The 24,332-nt window shown below is 38.3% G+C and overlaps 1 protein-coding gene across 2 annotated transcripts in view; it reads left to right on the top strand.

Annotated features, from left to right (window-relative positions):
- spock1 (SPARC (osteonectin), cwcv and kazal like domains proteoglycan 1) overlaps nt 1-24,332 on the top strand; it is a 112,526-nt gene that overhangs the window by 56,439 nt on the left and 31,755 nt on the right. For both annotated transcript variants that reach the window (XM_080288424.1, XM_080288423.1), the window contains exons 3-5: nt 4,922-4,967; nt 14,457-14,537; nt 23,375-23,489. In XM_080288424.1, the coding sequence (XP_080144550.1) occupies nt 4,922-4,967; nt 14,457-14,537; nt 23,375-23,489 (242 nt within the window). The remainder of the gene's footprint in view (nt 1-4,921; nt 4,968-14,456; nt 14,538-23,374; nt 23,490-24,332) is intronic.

Genomic DNA, 24,332 nt, shown 5'->3' with positions numbered 1-24,332 from the left:
ATTTCCTCATTGGCATGGTGCCCCTTGTCCTTCCCTGGGAAGACAGTTAAAACACTGCTGCTACGTTTTAATGTATCCTCTAGCTCCTAAGCTTAATGAAACTACTCACTGCAATTTGAAGGTGTTTGCACAAAAACATGTAGTCAGTTAACCATAATTAAAATAGAGGTTGTAAATAAACTGTAATATGAACAGGTGTATAATAAAAGAATCCAATTTTCAGTGACAGCTGTTATGCTACATTTTTAAATTGATTTTTAATTGAACACCTCAAAAAAGACTTAATTACACAGATATTTTGTGTGAGCGTGTGCGTATATGTGTGTGTCAGAGCTTCTGCAGTGTTCACAAGTTTGGACACAACATGGTTAACAGGTTTTTTCCTGAGACTCGCTCCTGAAAGTTCCACCATCACCTCCAACAAAGACGATATGATAATAACGACACAGTTTTATGTCCTTGTAATCACTTTAAAGGGTTTGAATGACATTGGGGCAGTGTCGCAGAGAGCTAAACAGCCAGTTAATGCTTTTGAGATGAGCACAATAAAATATTAATGGGGGTCTTGGGCAAGGAAAGGTCATCACTGTGACTGAAGCTGAATAATAAGAGAGCTAGTAGCAACACTGTGAACCTTAAGTGACACCAGCTAGAAAACAGTGGAGGCTCTTCTCAGGCAACAGCAGCTCAGCTGCTGTCCTCTGTTGGATACAGTTAACGCTCTTATCTGTTGTGAACTTTTGCTTGTTTTTTGGGTTTTTTTTAGTCACAGGTAAAATTTGTCTCACTAGAAAATACAGAGGAGTTCCAAATTGTAGATGGTACAGAAAACAAATATAGTGATTCTACCAAAGCTGAAGAAAAACAAATGAAAACCGTTAGTGTTACTGACTGCAAATAACCCATTGCAAAGAGGCGCTATAATCCATCATGATGTTTGTGTGATTTTTTTGTACACAGGTGTAAGAAAAGCGAAAATACTGTGACTTTAACAAAAATAAGAAAATGTCTTGAAGTTTAATCAGGTTTTAAATGTTATTTATTACAGATGACAAGTTAGCTTCTGGATTATTTGAAGAAAATTCAAAATAACTACATTTTTTATGTTTTCAGACCACTTTAAGTGATCTTAGGGCAGGGATGTCAAACTCATTTTACATCATGGTCGAGATGCAGCCCACTTCGACCTTAAATGGGCCAGACCAGTGTAAAGATGTTTAACTTATGTTTAACTACACATTTAATCCCTGAGATGTGTAAAAAAAAAAAAGTGCATGATACATGATAAAGAAATGCTCCTATAGTAAATCAAAGAATTATACTGTAACTCTTAAATTGTAAGAAATAAATGTGTGAAGTTACATGTTAAAATTAAGTTTATTAATTAAAAAAAAGTTAAGATGTAAATGATGCAAAGTCCAAAATCTATGCCCTCCCTCCTGGTCCTTATTTTTGGACATCCCTGTCTTAGGAGAAAGAAGGGATTTAAAAATAAACTTTTTCAATCTCTTTTAAAATTTTTGTTCATCTGAACTAAATGTCTATAAGGATTTAATCTAGCTGACCATCTGTTTCAGTGCATTAAGATATGTCCAGCAAGAATGGGCTCTGCTTGTGATAAAACTAGCCCCTCAACAGCATTGTTAACACAGGCAGCCAACAAAACATGAAAGCAATCTTCATTTGATCATAATACATTATTATGCTGCTCAACAACTGCTGTTAGTCAGAGAGCAGCTTGCGTACCGACCCTTAAGTCTACTGACTACCTCTTATGTTTTTCCCCGACCAGAAGTCTCAGTCCACTCAAAAATGTTGTTAGAAGAATCAAAAGTAAAGCAAGCAGCTCGTCGTCTGCTTCTGTGCGTTCGGTTCCCGCCACAGCAGGCCAAATTGAGTTTAGTGAAAGAAAGAAAATACAGGACTACCCATCTAGCCTTTGGCTTAGTTTGTTGACCAGACCACTTACCCCTCTTGTTTCTGTCTTAACGTTGTCATATTCACCAAGAATCATATGTCTATTTTTAAATCCCAGAAGATTGCACCCATTTACCCAAAGGATAGCATCCATAGAGATTACATAAAGCCTATTAAAAGTCAGTGTCCCATGAATATAATTATGAAGCTATTATTGTTATACTGAGATGGTTACATGTTATTTCTTGGACCATCCCTGATTTTTACAGATTTCACTGCATTTCAACGCTGCTGCTGCTGCTGCTGCTGCTGCTGATGATGATGATGTTGTTTTTGCATGTCACTTTAGCTGTTTTTCCTCTCAGTTGGGACTGGATTTAGCTACAGCATCAATTAGTTAATGGACATTTTTCATCTACAGATTAGATCCAGATTAAAACAGTAAACCTTTTGTTTAGTCTCTGTCCCTGAAAATTTTACATGCCCTCCTTTTCTCTTTTTTTTCATATGGCATTTTGGCATTTGTAAAAAGGACCCCCAGTTAAATAATTCTATGCTTTCTTCTGCGCAACTTCCGTGCCTCTCCCTCTCTGTTTCTTCTCTCCTTTCCCTTATGCTGCCCTGTTACGCTGCGTGTACAATTTGGCCTCAATGTGTTTCAAATTACATGCCACATCAAATAAGGCTATCTCATAATGCTGCGAGCGCCGGTGCAAGTGTGCGGGTCCTTGGGTATTCCACCACCTTCAGATTCGTATTAAATGAAACTCTAGAGTTCAACTCAGTATTCAGAATGAGTAATACAGGGTTGTAATACATCTGATAGACATAGCATACTGTGCCATTATCACTGACCTTTCTTTTCTTCTCTCTCCCCTCTATTCCTTTCTGTCCTCTGCAATCATCTAAAGGAAGCAGAGGTAAGTAGAGTCATTGTTTTTGTAACTGTCATTATTTTGAAACACATTGTAATTCTTTAGTAAAGTTTTAGTGCACTTACAAACTGCTGGATAGGTGTTGCTGATTTAATTGCACAGCAGGTTAGGTGGCTAGTCATGCATAGTATGTTATAGTCCAGCATATTAAAATTCTGCTGTTGTGCTTGTAGGTTTCACACTCTCAAGCAAGCTTACTATGCTTCAATGAAGTAAACTGAATTAACCGGACTTCTCTGGCAGTTTGCTTCAGAGCATTACTGAGGCTGGGTTATGTGGGCTGTCTGTGTTCATCCCAAAAATGTTGGCAAAGGTCATAGTTACGTGTTCCATAAATAAAGAAAAACTACTAGTTATTTTGAAAAAAAATAATCATAAAAGTAGCATCCAAAAAGAAAGTTAAATCCAAGTATGCATGTGCATGGTTGTGTACCTATATTTATTTATTGTGTGCAGTGTTTTTTTTTTTATTTAGAACCTGGACATATCTGTGCATGTCTGACTGAATGACTGGTCTGGTTTAGAGAGGAAAGACAGCATCTGGCAGTGTGGTTGAGGTTGTATCACTATCCAAGGAACGGGAAAGCTGCTCAACGGTGAAGACACTAATAATGCTGAACCAGAGCAGGAGATGTGGACATAAAATAAATGAAAGAAAATGATGTGAGGACATGATTTAAGTAAGCGCCTAAGGGACAGGCTAATTAGGTTTCATCTCCTGATTTCAAACTTCTGCGTTGGCTCAAATTTTGACGGTTGTCATTTATAGAACAAGGACTGTATGAGTGGGTCAACTGTCCATTTTCACTGGACTGTTCCATATCACTGATACTAATTTAGTCTCTCTCACTTTTATACTCTTATATTCTCGCTCTCCCTCGCTCTCCCTATAACTCAATAGCACAGGAGATAGAGTTTTCAGACCCAGCAGGTTCACAAATGTCACTGACTCAGGCTCACTTCCTGCTGACACACATATGGTTCACCCAGGGAAATCATTTAGAAGACACCACCACTACACACCTCTGCGTGCATATATGTGTGTGTATTAGTACGTTATGTAATATTATTATCTTTATTATTAAATATAAACTGAATCTGACAGGAGGGGTCAACTACAGCTCTTCCTTTAGGTACCCACACATGGTGTCTTGGTAATAAAACTGTTATAATAAACTAAAATGTTGGTAAATCTAAATAATTGAAAAATACCTTCAATTATAAAAACAACCCAAAATTTCCTTAAAACCCTAATAACACAATCGTTTTAGTGTGTTGTAAGCCGTTATCGTGTATGTTAAAGCATAAAGTGTTCACGAAAGTTCAATCAAGTACAAATATCAGTTTATGCTTAACAGATCAGATGTTTTAAATGCAAATCTGCTGCTTTTTCTATAAGTAGCTACTCCAAAATGACACCACTTATACCACTTTTTCCTTTCATCTGTATGTCAGACCATTCTTTGTTTATTCTTTACTTACGTAAAACACATTACATGACACTAACAAAGTCATCACTCTACACAGTGGGCTTATTACTTTAATTGCTCTACACAGCAGAAGATGTCTCTAACAAGGCAGGAAGTCTGCTCTTAATTGAACCAATGTATCAAATAGTATTAAAACAGCCAGTTATTTTTTTATTTGAATATGTTCAGTTCATGAAGCTTTCCCTTTAACTCTAAACAAAACTGTGGTGAACAAAGACTTGTTCAAATAGAGTCATGAAAATCATATTTGACCAGTGTTAATTCATAATGGCTGTTAAATGTTATGCTGCTTTGTTTGTTCTTTGGAGCATATAACCTTCTTTACGCTCGAGTGTTTCTGCTGCAAGTTTCTATTTACATTTGTCCCTATTTTATTATCCGAACAAGCTCATACCATACATATTTTCTATTGAAATCAACAAAGAGACGAACAAAAAGAGAGAAGAATGGAAACAGGATTTCTCAGTAGTGACATTTAGTATTTGGTTTGTTTACTTTCTGTTCAATAAAATAATCTGTCCACTCTTCACATGTTTAGTTCTTTCATAACCCAATCGCTTCTGTTGTGTTTCCACTCAGGATGACTACTTCAAAAGCTGGGCACCTGCAAAGTCTCTCGATCAAGGTGAGTTTTGCTTTTTTGTGTTACTATAAATTTTTGTATTACTGTAAGCTGTATGTGAAACTACGGGTAAAAATGGAAAATTCCACTGCTGCTTTGAGTTCTAAGTTGATTTTAAACTAGTAAGTGATGCCTGATGCTATACCTTTTACCGTATACCGTATTATGTGTCTAATAATCTAAGCAAGCCAATCAGAAAGTCTAAGAAACATTAAATACTGGGAGTACTGGGAGAGATTTGTCAGATTTTGTCAAATTCAACAGATATAAAAAGTGCATAGTCCTCAAATTGAAGCTATTGCAAGGAGTATATTTGTGCTAAAATGCAGTATAGTATATTTAACCTTCTTTTAGCACACATACAGTCATGTCCAAAAGGAGTTTATTGTTCTGCTTGGGATCATGGTCCTGCTGCATGACCCAATTTGGACCTGCGTAGGTTTAGCTCCCAGACAGACAGCATCACATCTGACTCTAGAATACTTTGGGATACAGAGTAGTTCATGGTCCACTTAATGGCTGGAAGGTGTCCAGGTCCTTTAGCAGCCAAACAAGCCCAAATCATTACCTCTCCACCACCGTGCTTTGCAGCTGGTATGAGGTGTTTGTGCTGATTTTTTGTGTTTGTTTTTTTTTTATCAAATGTGGCGCTGTGGTCAGACAGCTCCACTTTGCTGTCATCTGATGAGCTTTAAAAGAAACTAAATTAAACACTGTGTTTTGTCAATAGCACCCCAATAAAAGGACCCAAAATCGGGATACTCAGAGGCTGCGTAAAAGACCTAAATCATAATCTTTAATTGAAAGTTAGACATTGATTATGCACAGAAAATGAAACAATGAAGAAAACCAGAGGCAACTATTAAAAATAAAACCATAACACAGTATGTAGACAGTGTAATAAATATATAAATTGTTTGATAAATTAGAAATTAATACTGAAGGTCATCGACAAGTACAACTAGTTCAAAACCAGTAAATGTCAAGTGTTATAAAGAGATAATTTACGTCACTGAAACTTTATTGTGTGACTTGTGTTTGATGTTCACATTGCATTTACATGTTACCTTTGTATTTTAGCATTTTTCAGTAAAGATGCTAGAAGGACTCTGAGTTGCACTGTTGAGTGATTTGCTGCCAACAACCCAATAATCTCCCTTATGTAATACTCTTATTGTGCAGACAAAAATCCCTTTAGTTTATGTGTACTCATCTTTCTTTTGTCTTCTAAAAGCAAGTCTCCATAATGTGATTTGCAGCATTTTAGCAAGAATGCATCGCAAGTGGTGTCTAATTCTTAAAGTTAGGGTAGTTCTGCTGTTTTTTGACTGTGTGCATGTGTCTGGCCAAATGTTCTTTCTTTTGAACTGTACGTGCTGCTTATGGACTAGTATGGCAATAATGCCAAGTCCACTTTATCAGTCACAGTCAAGTGTGTAATGCTCTTAGACCCCCAGTAACTCTTGACTAACCTCAGTTATTACAAACACTAACTCACTTTCATTCACACTCACAGTCTTGCTTTACTTACGTATGCAGACGCACACACGCACTCTCACACCGAGGTAGTTTGTGGGGTTAATTGGACGGCAGCTTTTTGAACAGCGCACCAGAAATCTTGCTACCACTGAGCTTGTTCTGTTCTTTGCTGGCTTGGTTTTGCATATGTAGCACAGTAACTGCAACTCTTCAGGGAAAGACTTGCTGAGCAGGTTTATCTGGGCCAGCTCCTCATGGATACTGAGCCTAATGAGAACAGCCTTGCCTCAGTGCATCAAATTTTGGTGATACTCTATTTTCTCAGAGATAAGTAAAAACAAAAGGTAAACAGAGCTTCATTCTCTTAACTAGGGACTCAGTGCTTGCTGCATTATGAATATTATTCTTTGTGCCAAAATCCAGGAGGAGTGAGGCCAGATTTAGGTGCTAAAAGAATTATATACTTGGCCAAAAAAAGGTACTGTAGTGCCACAACATCTGTATCACATTTCTTTCTATACCTGGAGGCACTGGTTTGATTTAACCTCTCATAGGATTCAATATTGATGTTGTCAGCTGTATATTATTTGCAACATCTTTCACCAAATTAGGCCGGAGACCAAACACAATAAACACAAGAGTGCTTCATTTCTCATTTCATTGGTGCTGACAGAGTAAACCCGAAGAGAAAGAACACTTACTGCACTGGCAAACTAAAGACATTCAGCATCTGTGTGGTTACTCATGTACACTCAAGCGAGGTGTTACTCTTTACTTGCTAGCATTTAGCTCCTGGTAATTATACCAGGGGTTTTAATTTTTATATGTCCAGCCATTTGTTTAAATTTAACCAACAGGGACATACTAGAACCAAAAGACAGACTGAAAAAAACAAAACAAAAAAACCCCAAGGTGTAGTTTTCCTTTAATTGCAACAAGAGTCAGTAAAGTTCACTGATTACATCATTTGTCTTTTACCATTTGTTACATTTTGTTTCGAAAGTGCTCCTTGATGAGACCACTAACATCAAACTGTCCACTCCATGCATGTGAGTCATTCTGGTTCAACACAGCAATGTGACATCTGTGCATTTATCTGGAGACTCATTGGGTGCAGCTGAAGCACAGGTCATATTCATGCCAATTAAATACTGCACATACTTTTTTGTGCCGTATAATTTCTCCTGCAGCGCTGCACATCAGCTGCAACATGACTGCTCCCCTGCTGCAGAGCTCGAAACAGCCTGCCCTTTCTGCACTCCTTCAAACTGCACTCTGCAGTTACTCCCACACAAACAGCTCAGCTGGGAGTAATGGATGGCTAAATGATTAGGCACCAAATAAGTATGAGGAATCAATCTAACAATCTGGTCCTCTTTTGGGAATATTTGCTGTTATCACGTGCTTCTTCAGTCGGTCCAGTTTTCACCCAGCTGATACTGCAGGCATTTCATTCCTTACTGTAAACTTCACCTTTGAACCAAATCAGAGTATTGGATGTGAATGACTCATGATCTAAGCAAAACTGACTCCTCAACTATCTACAATTTTTAGTATTCAGAGGATTTTAGTTTTCCTTTAAGTTTTAAAATGAGGAATTAAAGTTGCCTAAACTGAAAGGTAGACAATAAAGATTCTAGGTAACACGGAGTGAATGTGAGGAACCACTGCAAAAAAAAAAAACGTACAAAATGATTAAATCTTATATAATCTAATGTGTGTGGTCAGATCGCTAATGATACTGAAATGACATGTGCGACCACAGCACTTGATTTGAGGTCAGTACAGAAAAAACAATACCGTGCACCTGCAGGTTTCACTTTGACTAATGAATCCCAGGTCGTCCTTGGAGACTAATCAGCAGCAGAAAGGTTGATTGGGGGAAAATCCAGTCCCTGATGAATCACTCTGCAATTAATGTTCACCTTTGTAGCATGGGTAGCATGGATGAAATTAGTGTTATCACAAATGGCTTGTTTGTAATGCTGAGTCATCAAATCCACTGGTGCTAAATCTGTTTTCCATACATGTCGTGCCTACTGAGTTCCCACAGATGAGTAGTTTTAAGGCTAAATGTTGTTAACTTGTTTCCATGGTGACAGTTCATTGATCTGCCTGATTTCTAGTCATGGATTAACTGTTTTGGCTTCTTTACATATCCCCCCAAAAAACTGTGTCCAATTAAGGATACAGTGACACAAGCCTAGAGACCAGTGAGTGACTCATTGACAACCAAAGGCAACAAGAGAAAAATGTGTATTCTCCAACTAACTGCAAAGTGGTTGCTGGCAGTTGATTTGCAGTGAAATTCACTGAAAAGAAATATACAGGGCTGCACTAAAAACCTTTTGAGATTGCTTTGGTCCCTAGCAGGTTGCCGTGGTCACCTATAATTTTCTATAAAAGATGTACGATTGGCTTAAAACACTTCCCCACACATAGAGCAGTACTGGAATAGTTTACAGTTGCACTTTTTCAAGTTTATCTATTATTTAAGCAGTTACAAGGAGATTTTATGCACTTCTTTGCACTGAATTTCAGCAAACAATTTCTTAAATCAAACTCGTTTCAAGCTCCAAATCTGTTGTTTGCATGTGTTTAGTTCCTCACTGGAGGTTCTAACGCTGCAAAATTGGAAATATTTTTTGATTTTTTTTAACCTGTTATGTATTGTATAAACCCATTTGTAAATTGGCTAGATCATATAGATGTTGGTATCCTATAGCTAAAAGTAAACATTCACCTCCTCAGATCTCACAAGTCATTTTTCTAAAAGACTAAAGTAGTCACAAACTTAACTATTTAACTTTAGGTTAAGTTTTAGGCAATTTACTAAAGCAGCTGAATTCTAATTCACTGCCTTTTCTTTAAACATTACCCTCATTTTGTTTTGTCCCTTCAATTTTATTTGTTCTCTTTCATATTTTCAAGATAATTTCCTTTTTCTTCCATCCTTTTCACTTCACAGCCCTGTGTATCTGCTCATTGTTTCTACACAGTTTTCTATTATTTCTGACGTATTGAGTTCATCACATGGAAATTACATAATATTGAACAATGGGTTACTGTTAATCAACATGCCACAGTGCCGTAAATACACGCACACATGCAGTTAAAGCCTGTGAGAGTTCATTGGTTGCTTTATTCATGCACCTTTAATTAATTTTTTAAAGAATTTGGTTGCTATTCTTATATTTTTGTGCATGTGCTCTTGTAGTCATGACTATTCGTGCTCGTTTTGTCAGTTTCTTTTATTCTTTAAATTAAATTGTTAAAAAAAAGAATAACTCACCAACAGAACACCCCTCCTGCTTGTTAGTAGTTCATTAATTTTTAATTATTTTTTTAACAGATAACGTTGAGTTGCTAACAAGTAAAATAAATAATTATGATAAAAATTTTTATTAAAATAGTGCTTAGAAAAGTAAATGAGAAATGCAAATTTGAATTTGCAAAACAAATAATGTTCTTGATCAAAATGCACGTAGCGTGATACACAAAGAGAGGAATTAAGTTTGCAATTAAATGTGTCTTTAAAAAGCAAAATTTGGAAAAATCCCACACAGCAATTAAATGCTACAACCCTTCAGTCTCCCTTGTCCATGTGCCCAGATATTTTGCTGTGCATGAACTTGTTTCCATGGTGACAGTTCGTTGACCTGCCTGTTTTCTAGTCATGGATGGTTAAAAACTGTTAAAAACTGCCTCTTTACGTGTTGCACTTAATACAAAATTCTACAGCCCTCTGAGGAGGTAGGGTTGTGTGGGTTACACTGGCCTGAGTCCCAGACAGCTCAGCTCATCCTGTAGGTGGATTACATAGACATCTGCTGTACTCACATCAGGGCTTATGTTTCATAGTGTGCCAGAACGACTCCAAAATGGCCCAGGAACAATCAGGAAGAGGTTACTGAATATGAAACAAGATAAATGTTTTACCACAGAAGCCAAACCTCATGTTATTAAAACTACAAAAATAACTAGTCAAAATATTCTCAACTAAAGTTTCTCTTTCCAGAGTTTTAACAAAGATTATTTAACAAATAATATTTTTATTGTTATTATTTTTGGTTAATTTGCTTCTTTTGTTAAGAAAAATTGTTTGAATTGATGTTTTATTTTGACAGGTACGAACCCGAAGCATGGGTTTGTAATTACTAGCACAGTTAATCGGTTATCAGAAAGGTAAATAGACTCACGCTTCTATAATGCTTTCATACTGTGTTTGAGCCACTCAGTGTTTTGTCACTACAGGCCTCGTTCACTTATTTACACAAGTGCTTTTTTCTATGCCTCAGTGCTTTTAACTGAATATTTGCACGCACTCATACTGATAAATGCATTTGGGTCAACATGCATACTATAGGTTGAACCACCAGCCTTCAAAGTGATAGGCAACCTGCTCTATCTCCTCAGCCATAGCTGCAGAATATTTGTAGCATTGCATTCAGAAACATTAATTTACAGCTGAGAAAATTCCATCTCAAAAAGAACGTGAGTTTGGTTTAAAAAAAACAAACTACTTTTTATTTTTTTTGCACCAACGGTGACAGTACAGAGGCATATGAAGTCAGAGACAAGCTGGAAGACATGCATACACTTTAATTATTGTTTTTACTTTTCAAGCATGACTGCAGTGACCTGGAAAAAGAGTGACAGCCTACTACAGTGATTAAAATATCAGCCATGTCCTGACATTTACATTTAATTTTGTAGTATAAATTAATAAATTTTGTAGAAAAAATACATTCTGTTAGAGAGTCTCAAATATGGATCACACGTTTTTGTATTTACATTAATTTAGGCATGTGTTTTATTTCTTTTACTGAAACATTGTACTAACCAGTGTCTCAACATTCTCTCGCCTTGTTGTAACACACTGTGTACCATGTTTCAACTTATTACATATTACTGCCTGGTCTTCAGAATCCATCCAGTTAAACCTGAATCCTATATGTCCTCCAGGGCAGCTTAGACTTCTTCCAAAGTCAGACTGAATTATTATTTATAACTTTCTACATGTGCATTAATTTCAGTCCCATCAGTAATGGTTGGAGAGTTGTGCTTAACAGGCTTTTCAGCCCAAGTAGACAGACAGAGAGATGAGAGGAGAGGAGGAAGAGTCCTTGGCAGAAGATAACGGATGTGCTGTCAGCGAGACCAATGGTAGAAACAGTATTCTGGTTATTTGAATCTGGCTTCCTCCGTATGGGCTTGCCCAACAGATTTGTGAGCTTGTTATTGCAATGCATTATCCAGAGAGGGGAGTCAAAGGGAAGATTACAAATGCCAGACAGGGCCTCATTATCACAGCCAGTCCAGAGGAGCACAGGAGAGTCAAACTGGCACCAAGATACAACTAGAGGATGCAATACAAGCGCAGAAAAAAACAATACAATTCAAGTTGTCAATTTTCAGGTGTTTGCTACTTGTCTATTCTTATTAGTTTACATAATGAATTAGTGGTTGCTATGGGGACCGTTTTGGCAGCAGAACCCAAAGTCGTTTGCGAAGCACTCGGGTTTGGCAGTACCAGCGGCAAACAAAGCCTTGAAAATCTGGAGCTTCCAAATTGCCAATCGGCCTGATTAGACATGACACTGCGTTTTCCCAGCAGAGTGTTCGTCGTTGTTATATATTTCATCAGCTCTTTCTCCAATTCACTAAGTCGCAGTCTCTCTGAAGATATTCTGTCTGTCAGTTCCCATTTCTCATTGGTCCATCTTTAATCTTCTGTAACTCTGTCACTGCCTCTTAATACGTTCTCATAAACCCGCCTTTGATCTGCGCCTGGAGGAGCTAAAAGAATTAGAAAGAGGGAAACTGATAAGAGACATATAGGACAACAAACAGTCAGCACCTCAGCTCTGTGTATGAAACAGAGTGTGTGCTGGAGCAAGAACAAATATCTCATTTCGGTGTAATGTGCTAAGGGTTTGTTGCTCGCTCACCAGGCGTTCTTTAAACATTGTTTACCACTCTGATTTTAATGGCTTGTTGGCCACATCATAAAAAATGACTCAATATCCACGACCCTCAGCTCAGCCCTTATCTCGCTCTTTCAGAGGAGTGAGCTCTCGCCGTGTTGAGCCTCGGCACATAAAAGGGATTATCAACAAAAAAGCACAGATACATGCTACACTGATTTGAGGCATACACAGCAAATTAACCAGTCAAATACGCACACAGTGGAGGTAATCAATGATACCTGGAGCCTGCTGAGATGCAGAGGAAGTAAATACACACAGTCACACCGTGGGTATTGTTAATTCAATGAAGAGACAAAGCCAATCATAACAACAAAGCAATTAAATATCTGTGCAGCTGAGATGGAAAGACGTAAAGGTATGGAAGGCGCTAAAGCAGTGATTAAGAAAGGACAAATGTCAGCAGACCACACAGAGTGGAGTGAATTATTACTGCCCCCCGCCACCAAAATCAACAACAAAATAAAGTGAACTGCAGTTATTTGAACGGTGCTGAACAAGCTGTTTTCAAGGAGAGATGCGCTCAGTAGTAGATCACGCAGACAGAGAGTCAAGTGAATGGGTGTGTTGTTGTTTTGATTCTGCCCTTCTTGCCCCGTGGCCACTAGAGACTCTGATGATAATTGTAAATTATAGGATAAATAAACTTCAGAGGATATGAGCAGGCAGTTGTTGCAAGCGATCATAGCAGGAACCCTCGAGCTAAACGGCAGCACACAAAAGTGACAGTGGCATCGGGGAGTATCGGGAGGGAAGAAGGCAGGGGAGGATACAAAAGATATATAGACATGAGGCCTACAGAGAACACTTGAGAGAGAGTGCCTGCAGAGAGGATAACTCAGAGATAAGAAAGTTTTCCCATAATGAGGAGGAGAGAAAGTCTGGCAAAAGGGAGAGAAGGGAGGAATAATGAACAGAGGGCATATTGACAAAAGTTGGACTAAGTTTTGCACACACACACAAACACCCACACCCTCTTTCCTGATCATTAAATACACTTCGTGGTCAGTCCCCACTCAAAAGTCTTGCTCGCTAATAAATACTGGAGATGGATGAGTTCGGAGAGTTAATCATTTCTGGGTGTTAATGTCACAGCCTACAGACAGACATGACAAACTCCCTGTAACTCAGTGTTTGGCTGCTCTGCTTCCTCCCTGAGGTAGTGCTGCCACTGGCTTCCTTCCATATGGGATGTTGTAGTGCTGTGAGTGTGTAAGAGCGAGAATAGTGTAGCAATTACTCTTTTATAATGAGGAGAATTCTGTCACTTTGCCTCCCTGCCAAATTTGCCAATGGAGTCTATAATGTATTTCTGGTGATTAAGAGGCATTATGTGAGGAAATACTTCTGGTCAGGTTGTAAATTGATTAAGCTAAAACACAAAGTAGGAGTGTAAAATATTGGCACACAGTCGCATTTGCCTTCTTTCTGAGAGTTTGACATGTTTGTCTATTAAGTACAGAACTGGAGATGAAGGGAATTACATTATAGTGGGGAAAATAATTATTTGATCTCCTTCTGAATAATTACGTTTTCTCACTTAAAAAGAAACGAAGTGTCTCTGATTTTATGGTAGTTTAATTTAAATGAAGAGAGACAGAATATCAACCAGTTTGCCAGTAAACATGGGAGAAGGTGCTGTTGAAACCAAAACTGAGATATCTGGCATCAACTCCACAAGGCATCTTTGGGGGAAGAGATAATTTCTCTTCCTGTGTGTGACCTCGAGAACACCATTGTGGGGATGCGGTTCTTTAGGTCATATCACGGAGATGGAAACATTGTGCGTTGAGGCTTTTTTGGTTCAAGGATGAGGCTGTGTACTGTAATATTATGGACGAGAACCTCTTTCCCTTAGCCAGAACACTGAAGATTGGTCATGGATGGATTTTCCAGCACAACAGTGACCCAAAACATACCACCAAGGCAACAAAGAAGTGGCTAAAGAATATGGTAAACTATTACTTTAACCATGAAAAAGCATTCTCTAATGAATTTGTCTTGTGTTTATGATTTTTTCATTCAGAGCGAGTGGCTGAACCTGGCCGATATGGAGACCCAAGAACTAAAGCCCACTCCAGCTCGGCCAAAAAGACAGTACAGGATGGTGAGTTCTTATTTTAGTTTGTTTAGTTTCTATTTAAATCCATGGTAATATATGTTTTTCTATTGCTCCAGGTACTCTGAGCTACTTTTAGCTCATACTTGGTTGATACCATAACGATCCTGTCCTTGTAGATAGAGTTCATTTACCTATTCGGATTTAGCTGACTTGCTGTGTATGTATTATTAGGTTAGAATGATGTTGCTTCTCATATAGCTATACAGACTGATCACAGATTATAAGGTGCTTTGTGGACAGGCACTGATTTAGACAATAGACTGTGGCATTACTTTACATTGAGCTTAAACTGGTCTGATGTGTCTGCTGAAGTTTATGAATAACATCGGATATAATGCAAAAGTGTTTAATTAATTTAGTTCCCCAGCCCTGTTCAGCTTGATTACAAAGATGCCATGGTGGTAAATAAAAGATAAATAAAGCTAATTGCTTCATCAACTAGATGGATCACTGCATATTCACACAGAATGATCAAGCCTAGCCTCTTTCCTAACGAATAGTAATTTCAAGGTTTGTCTTCAGTACTAACATGCAGTTAGATCTTTAATACGTTGGATACAATTTTTGCAGTTTTTCCTCTGTGCACCACCACAGTAGATTGTGAATAAAATAATTGCGCAAAACACAAGGTCAGTTTGTTAAATAACATAAGAAGTGCTCCTATGTCCACTCGCCAGAAGGTATTGACAAGGCATAACCATGAAACTCACAGAATCATTTCAAGAGCATGCACCAGGGGAGCAAGTTGTAATGACCATCCCCTGAGAGTGCTTGTTATGCTGTGTGGAGGATTTGTTGTGCTACCAAAGATGCACAGTGCACCTTAAATGACAGAGTTGTTATCCAGTTACACATATTTTTATCTGTAATTCAGTACAAGATAAATAACACGGGAACACATAGTAATCCGCACTTTCTACGAAAAAGACCTGTGATGTTGCGAAACCCTGGATACATTTTCAGTACATTTTCACAGATGCATCTGGACGTCTGGTTATTTTTAGTTATTTACAGGTTCTTTTGTGTTTGATGTCATCTTGATGATGAAAGCAGTGTCAGTGTATAACAATGCAGTGCTGCGTATCCTAAAACATGCTTTTGATTGGCTATACATTAGCTACAAAACAGAGTGATCATGGCTGTGAGTTGTAGGACCCAAAAAACTCAGTAACAGAGTAAAGTAAAGTGATTCACTGGTGCTGACCCTGTGTGGACTATTGGGAAATAAACTTCACGGATTTCCCATTTAAATGGAGCACAATATTTATTTGATTTACGCACTTTATGCAAAGTTGATATAAAGGACACGTTATTTGGCCATGTTAACTGCTGTTTGTGTAATTTTTTCTAGGAACAATAATAAGATGGTGAGATTAGTTACTGATAACAGGAGAGGAGACGAGATAAAAGCAGGGGGAAAACTGGGCTATATCTGTGTGAGATTATCCATGCTTGTACACACACGTGCACACAAACACACACTTCAGCTTCAGATTAATGAATGCCACAGTCTAGGACAGTGCAGAAACATTTAATTATCTCTGACACTGAAGGGTGGGGCAAGAGGTCAGATCTGTCCTCTGTGCATGTGTGCATGTTTGTGTATTCACGTGTGTGTGTGTGTGTGTGTGTGTGTGTGTGTGTGTGTGTGTGTGTGTGTGTGTGTGTGTGTGTGTGTGTGTGTGTGTGTGTGTACAGAAAAAAAAAAGGACGAGATCACAGTGTGTCAATGAGCCAAAAATCACACTGTAAGTCAAGCTTGTGGTCTTTCATTGTGACCTCTCCTGAAATTGACTAAAGGTCAAGCTGACACAAGCTACTTGTCTGGCAGCAACACATGGCCAGTTAAGTGCCTTGGGGATCTTCTTAAAGAAGAAGAAAGGAGACCACTTGACATTGTACAAGCATTAAAAAAAAGGTTTTTCCTTTTTTTAAAAAGAATTCTAGAGTGAATAAAATGGAAAAACTTCCCCTCCTGAATAGCTCCTTGCCATTCAAGCATCTGGTGCCCACAGGTGTAATGTCTATAATATTTCTTTCTTTCTTCCTTGCATTGCTTTGAAGAAAAGGAGCAAGGAAATTACAGACTGCATTTTACAAAACTGTGTAATGATGCAGGGCTTCAAAATAAATGCAAATGCTTGCTCATCACAGGTTTCATACTAAAATATTTAAAAAACAAAATACATTAAAATAAATTTTGACGCTAGATTGGAAAAAGATTGTGACAAACATGATGGTCCTCAGAGGATGAATCCCTTACTATTGTGCCGGAGAAGTTTGTACTTCCTTGAGGTTCACATTTGTGATTTTGAGGGAAATGACTTATCTTTGGAGTCAATGGACATAATTTGCAATTCACAGGTCCCTCAGATTATAATAAGCTATAAATTATAATCCACCAACCTGTCAAAATTCTACTCTGTGTGTTACATTGTTTTTTTTTTAAATACTTGATAAGCTGTACAATAGCCTGCTGTACCTAGATATTACAGGCCTGAACTGCTGAAGTTATCACTGCATAGCTATGTTGCCTAATAACTTGGTTTAACAGCTGTTATCAGCAGCTTGCTTCAGCTGACGTCCTGTTTTTATTTTCTCAGCGAGGATGCAACATGACCCCCCAGCTTCTACATCTAGCATTGTTTGAACACTTTAAAAGTGTGTCTCCATCCCAAACTAGACAATTTCATGCATATTCTATGTTATTTTTGCTCTGTTCTTCACACCAACAGTAAAAACTATAAACATGCTTCAAGCAAGACAGGCTAGGTAGCTTTGGCATTAACTTTGTTTCATCCGTGACTATTAACAACTTCCACCAGAAATTAATGTCCTCTAGTAGGCATGTTGTCCTTAAAAGCATCTTTGTGCCTTTTCTTTGAAGCTGTCTTCAAAGACTCTTTGATTATTTTCTTTCATAGTGTCCTTTTAGAATTGTTTTTCTGCCAGCCACAGCTTCACAAAGCATCCTCTTTTAGGGATTTTCACAATAAAGTGTGTATATGTGTGTGTGCATATAATGGTTGTTTGGCAGTGATGAATATTCAGCTTGTAAGTGATAGTCAATAGCCTCTCTCTCTAGATATTTTTCTTCCGTAAGCCAATGTGCTCTCTGACATTCAAACTGTAGCAGCCTGTTTATCTTCTCCATTCCTCAGTTACATCCACAATAATATGATTTGCCCATGTTTTCAATAATTAATTTTCTGGATGGTGATTCTGCTCTTTCCCTGTGCTGTCCCCAAGGCTCTCTGTGCTTGCTTTCATCCCTCTATCACTCCTCTCTGACATCTTTTGCTCTAGAACCTCTTTGAGGCCAAATAGTAAGATCCCGAGGAATGTTCACAAAGCATAGAGGGAAGATTTTAATCTCCTATTGATATGTTTGTCTATCTCCCTCTCTTTTTCCCCGTCTTGTTTTTATTTCTAACCCTCTAAGGCAAAAGAGAAGAAACACCTTTTTAATTAGTGTATCAAAGCCTAAAAGTGGTGCTCATATTTCTAATAAGAGTTGTGAATTTGTCCTTTGGGAATGTTTTTTGGAGCTCTTGTTTATTTAATTTCAAGCTTATGTGTTATTAGAAAAAAAAAGTGGTTAACACGTTTACCTAACAAGTCAAAGATCCCTGGTTCAACCCCAGGTGGAAACACATCACTCGGGGGTTGCGTGAGGATACATCTCATGTAAATATCTGCCATGTCAAATATGCAGAGCTACCTGCTGTGACCTCTAGTGAATAAGGGAGCAGCCGAAAGTAGCTGTTTATCTGAGGAGCACAAACAATGGAGAGCAATTGAGAACAGAATGAATAAAGGAATATACACATCCATACACAAAGGTTACTAAAAATATCTGGCTGACCCATGTAAAGCTCAACAACAATTAAATTGAGGTTACGGTCTGTTCTCTGGCAGGGCTTGCTGGGATTGTGGCCTCTACTATTGGACTCTATCTTTATTACCCAATCACTGCACTTCACCCTGGCATTCATCCAGTATTAGAGGACACAAGAGGAGTGTTTTATCTTCCACCGCTTCTTTTCTAGGAAGTTTTACCTGCCTCTTAAGGAACATTAAAGTTTTAAAAAGAGGGACAAAAAGTCTTGCGAAGACAAAAACGTAAGCAAGTAGGGTCATTTACTGTCAGCTCTAATTGTGATAACATTTTACAGCCACAAGTACAATGTGCTTTTCTGCCAGGAAGGGTTGCAGCAATTAAATAGCTACAATTTATGTATGGGATTGAATCTCCTGGAAAATGAGGAGACTGAGGACATTAAACCTCCATATCTGCAAGTTTCATTTTTAAATAATGACTACAACAATGTCATCACTTTACTACAGTTGCCAGATTTTATCTCTTGAAAAAAAGCAGGGAGTTTAAAATCACTGAAATCCTCTTCCCGTATCCCTCTGGGCATATTCCTCTAAACCAGGGATTTCAAACTTTTGATCTGTGGACCACAAGAACGCTTTGCAAAGTGTGAAAATTGCAGAAAACGAGGGAATAATTTAGAGCAATTATGGCTCGAAAGGTAGAGCAGGTTGTCCACTAATCAGAGGATTGGTCAAAGTGTCTTTGGGAAAGGTACAGGTTCCTAAAATATGTTCATCAAAAGGGTTTGTGCTGAGAAAAGCACTGTATGCATAGTAATAACTGTTTGGTGGATAAAAGTAAAAGAGAACTCTAAAAAAGCAGTCTGTTTACCTTTTTTTTTTCTTTTTTCTTTTTTACTTCTCCCTGTGTTTTAAAAATGCATAAAGTCATGAGTTTGGTTTTCCAAACTATTGCATCTGAGACAGAGAGGTCTGAATTATTAGCAGCATGCAGGTAGCATTACAATCTTCTTACCAAAAGAGACATCACCCATGGCTTGCCATACAACACCGAAATAATGTGGTTGAGCCAAGAAACAATTCCAAGCATTTGAGTTACATCAGCAGAGAGTAGTATCACAGTGGACTGAACGCTGAAAAACTGAGACGTTTTGTTATAATTGGACACCTTTCTTGAGACATCAGGAAAAGTTAATTATCGCCTGTTTTTTATAAGCAAATAAATCATTACGCATCTAATCTATAGTTATTTGAAATAATAATCATATAATAATAATCTTATAGCACTAGAACTTACTAAAATATGACAGATGAGTATGAGACCCACTGTTATCAGAATCAGAATCAGCATACTTTATTAGTCCCTAAGGATTTGGATATACATAGAACACACACGTATGAAAAAAAAATATACTGCATCTTTAAAAGCTTGCCATATAAGCACAAAGTGAATCACTGCAGTCATAATTCAATTCTTTTGTCAGTTATATGAGAGCTGAAAGATGGTATTTGAGATATACTGTAACAGTATGTAACATAGTGAACAGAGTGATGGAAGTATTGGGTTTTATTATTATGGCTTCTGAAAATTAATGCGTGAGGCATTTATTAAAACTAGAGTGCATAAAAGACGTGCCGCTTAGACAAAACATTAACACAATGATTTATGTGTATGCTGAGAGCTGATTAATCTCTCACCGATAGACATATATGGATATTATTTATACATGATCTTAAAGAGGGTGACTTTGATCCTAATGTTCACTCAGTTGAGCTTATCTTTCCTACTAAGATGCAGCACAACATTTGATTTCAGCAGGTAATGTGTTCTCTTTTATGTGTTTGCTGTGCTCTCTGAGCGTGAGCTACCAACCAGGGAGTATATTGATCCTCACTACACTATATAAAAGCAGATCTGACCAGATGGGAGTGGGGCTGATGTTGGGTTTGCAGTGTTCAAAGCACTACAACAGCCATGCATTGTTTATGTATGTGTAGGCCAAGAGATTCTCAAAGGCAGATTCTTAAAAGTCGTAGAGTTTGTCCATTGAGGAAGCTCAACTTTGCCATTATTGTACACTTTAAAACGCTGAATTCCATGCCACAAGCCCCACAAACTAGTGTTTATATACAAACAATGTTTGTTAATGACAGGAAAAAAATAAATATGCCAATCTTGAATTCAAACGGAGGGCATTTGTTAATGCTCTGCAGGCATCTTGTGCGTTCTTCACCCTCAGCTACAGCTCTGCCAGCTCTTCCATCTGTCTCATCCCAACAGACTGGTAACCCTTCACCCGAGGGGAATCAGTCATCCCTACATATGGCCAAGGACAATGGCTAAACAAATTAGTAGTGGTGTCTGTGAGTAAGACTGTTGCTCTTCTGCAGAAATGGTTAGCGTCACACAAAGAACACACACATGATTTGCTCCATATTTTTCTCCTTTATGAGTTCTCAGTTGTAAAGCAAAGCATGGTTTATCCACTGCGCGTGTCATACAATGAATCATATTTACTTCATGCTCACAGACGAGGACCAGATTTTTTGCACTTTCTGTTTCTTTATGGAAAAAATCATATCCGCAGCAGAGAGTGGGTTTATTTATAGAAATGTGGTAAAAATTGAACATTTTAAAGTAAAATCACTTTTACTAAGTGCAATTTGATTGTTACTTGTGCATTTCGACTTATACTTGAGAAATACTTGAGAAAAGCAGAGGAGAGACTGAAAGAGAGGTGGCAAATGTGCTGCAGTGCTCCTGCATTACAATTGATTGGCCGGTTTAACCACCAGTGCTGCTCACTCAAGCTTTAAATAGATGGATAAAACTCTCTGTCACCCAGCACTCTTTTAGTCGCTTCTTCTCTTCTCTGCCTTCTCTCCATCCTCTTTATCCTGTCATCTTCTCTTCTCTTTTCAATATCTTTTTTCTTTCCTTTCCTTAAACTTTCATCCTTATCTTGGCTCCTCTTTCTTCCACCTTCTCCTGCTTTATTCACCCTTTTTCTCTCTTCCCTTGTTTTTTCTTGTCCTGGTTTCACTTAATTTTTATCTACTGTAATTCTTCACCTATCCAAAATACTCTCAACACCAGCTGAACACAATATTTCATTTGGACTATCATTGTCTCTATAAAGTGACTTCTTACTGTTTACTACATAAAACTTACATATGATAGGATCCTCTGTGATTGGGAGTATTTAGGTGTCCCTTATTTGTATGTGTGTGTGTGTGTGTGTGTGTGTGTGTGTGTGTGTGTGTGTGTGTGTGTGTGTGTGTGTGTGTGTGTGTGTGTGTGTGTGTTTTCCAATTTATCTAAGAGTGGAGGTCGCCCAATGATCCCAAATTGTCCTCCAATCCTCTGTTAACCAGGTACCTATCCACCCCCTCTTTCCTCCATCCTTCCTCTGTCACTTTCTCCTCGTTTCCTTCATCTCTCATTTCCTTGCAGTGGTAATGCCATCTTTCAGCTAAGTGAAATAAGATGGGTTTCTTCCAGTGCTGATAGATGGAGGTGAGGACAGGCCCCCAAATCAGCAGGCAAAAGAAGCACATTGCACAACAGACAGCTATCAGGAGGGAGGTTGACCTTCCATCTCTCTCTGCATTCTGGAGATTACAAGAGGCCATGCAGGCTTATAAATGTATTTTTGCATCTGTGCATGCGTTTCACGCATTGTAAGGAGGAAGAAAAGTGTGCTGCTCATTTATGACAGATGTCTACAGGGGACTATGAATCTCTTTCCTTGAGACTATCTAAGCTTCACCATCTTTAGTGTTTGGTTTGTACATTTTCCTCAGAGATAAAGAAAGCTCTTCCATAATATCTGACAGCTCCAGATATTCACAGTAGCACATGTTTACAATTTATATACATAGCTGTTTTATATATTTTCCCCAAAGATTGTTGAGATTGCAGCACCGTGTTCGGACTTCTGGACAATTTAATGATGATAAAGTATAATGCAAACCGTAGCGCGGTGTGTGATCAGGTCAGAAACTACTTGATGTTGGCATCAGACACCAGCTGTGGCTCAAACACAACCCATTAGTTTCCTAATGGAGACAAGGCCGCTCTTGTTTTATGATGTTAGCAGCCTCATGGTAATGACTTGTACATAATGCTGGGCTTTGATCTATACACTTTGTACTCACTCTTAATTAACTTAGGATTTGAAATCATTTTTTGTCCACTCACTGCGGGGACAGCATGCAGTCTCCGTATGCGGTTTAAAAACCCGCTCCGTCTTTGATCTCATTTTATTAGCTTTGTCTTGTCACTCGGGTTTGTCCATTTTAAGGGCTTTCATCTTTCTTTTATACATATCTGGTACAGACTGTGTAATTGACAGAATTACTATGACCACTAGTCCAGAGTGCACTGGCTGGTGTTGGCTGGCCTCTCTCACTCCATTTGTGCTAAAAGCTCTTGTCTTTTTCTTTTACTCCCACTGTCGCTTTCACCTCACACGCCTCCTATGGGGTTTTTTGTTTTTTTCCCTTTTCCTCAGTCTGTCAAATGAAAGCGGGTTTGTGCTGTTAGCCTAGTGTGAAATGACACAATGCTCAGAGTCAATGAGCTGCTTTGATCTTTTGTCATCTTGGACACCAGCCAGCTGTGCCTGGCTGCCACGGCAATAATGTCACTCTGGAGATTGATTTGGAGGAAGATGGGGTTGACGCTCGGAGAGAATAGTACTCATTAAGCAGCTCACAACGCGGAAAACTCAACGTTTACTTCATACCTTTTACCATTCTTCTCCTCTGTCGTTTTCTCCAACTCATTATTTTTCTGCCTGCTTCAGTTAGTAGAACATAAGAGCCCGCCAACTGTAAAACCAAAAGAGGAGCTGGATGTTTTGCTGCATCAGTTTTCAACCCCAGCGCTTCATTGTGCTGATCCTCCTGTTCTATGTGTTTCTGATAACTTATTCTTTGCAGCTCAGAGATGAAGTTTGTTTCTGCTTTCTCATTTTTAGGACCAGATGCCACCAAGGATCCATGCCTGAAGGTTCGCTGTCCTCCTCACAAGATCTGTGTCAGTCATGACTACCAGACGGCGATCTGCACCAATCACAAGCAGCCAGGCCACAGGTAAGAGTCAGTTACAGTGCTTTGAAAAGTCTTCAGCCACCCCCCATTTCTTCATGTTTTGCAAAGGAAATAACTTGAAAGTTGTATTTGGTACAGCCACCTTTATTCTTCAGCACAGCCTGAACTTTCTCGAGCAAGATTTCTTGTACTTTGAGTAATTGTTGGAAATAGTTCTTCAGGCTTCTTGAAGGACATTCAAAGCTCTTCTTTGGATATTGTCCACCTTCTGTTCTGTTGTCTGTCAAGATGATCCCACATCCCACACTGGCTCTGGGGAGGCCAATCTATGATTCCACTTTGTGTGGAACAGTATGAGGTATGCTTTTTGCTACATTACGAGTGTTTCAGGTCACTGTAGAAAAATCATGCAGTTCCCAATTACTTTTCCAGATGGTATTACATGGTGGATCAAAATTTTGTTTTTTTTTGCTAAGTTGCCTGTTATGTATAGACACAACAGTGGTTTGTTCCTTGACTTAGGTGCCTTTTTAATGTGTGAACACTTTGTTGTTAAGTGTTTTAACAAACCCAGAAACAGATACAAGGACTGGACTGAAAATGAGTGAAAAAGCAGCCAATGTCTAAGAAACGCTTTGAAAGACCTTCAGAAAGGTGAAGACCACTTTAAAAATGATAAGAAAGTCTGGCTCCTAAGGAACAAAGCATGAAAAATGAGAGATTTGTTATAATTTAAGTTTGTCTTTAACAATGGCCAGCATCTAAATTGCACCTAAGAATAATGTAAAGCTAAAAGAAATCTTAAGATCGAGAAAAATACTGGAGTGAGCTTGTACTTTTTGATGAAAGGGACACACTATTATAATGTGAATCTCCAACATACTC

This window comes from Astatotilapia calliptera, chromosome 2 (assembly GCF_964374335.1).
Source record: "Astatotilapia calliptera chromosome 2, fAstCal68.1, whole genome shotgun sequence".
Taxonomy (NCBI): Eukaryota; Metazoa; Chordata; class Actinopteri; order Cichliformes; family Cichlidae; genus Astatotilapia; species Astatotilapia calliptera.
The sequence above is the reverse complement of the archived record's forward strand: the minus strand, read 5'-3'. Positions and strand labels throughout refer to the sequence as shown.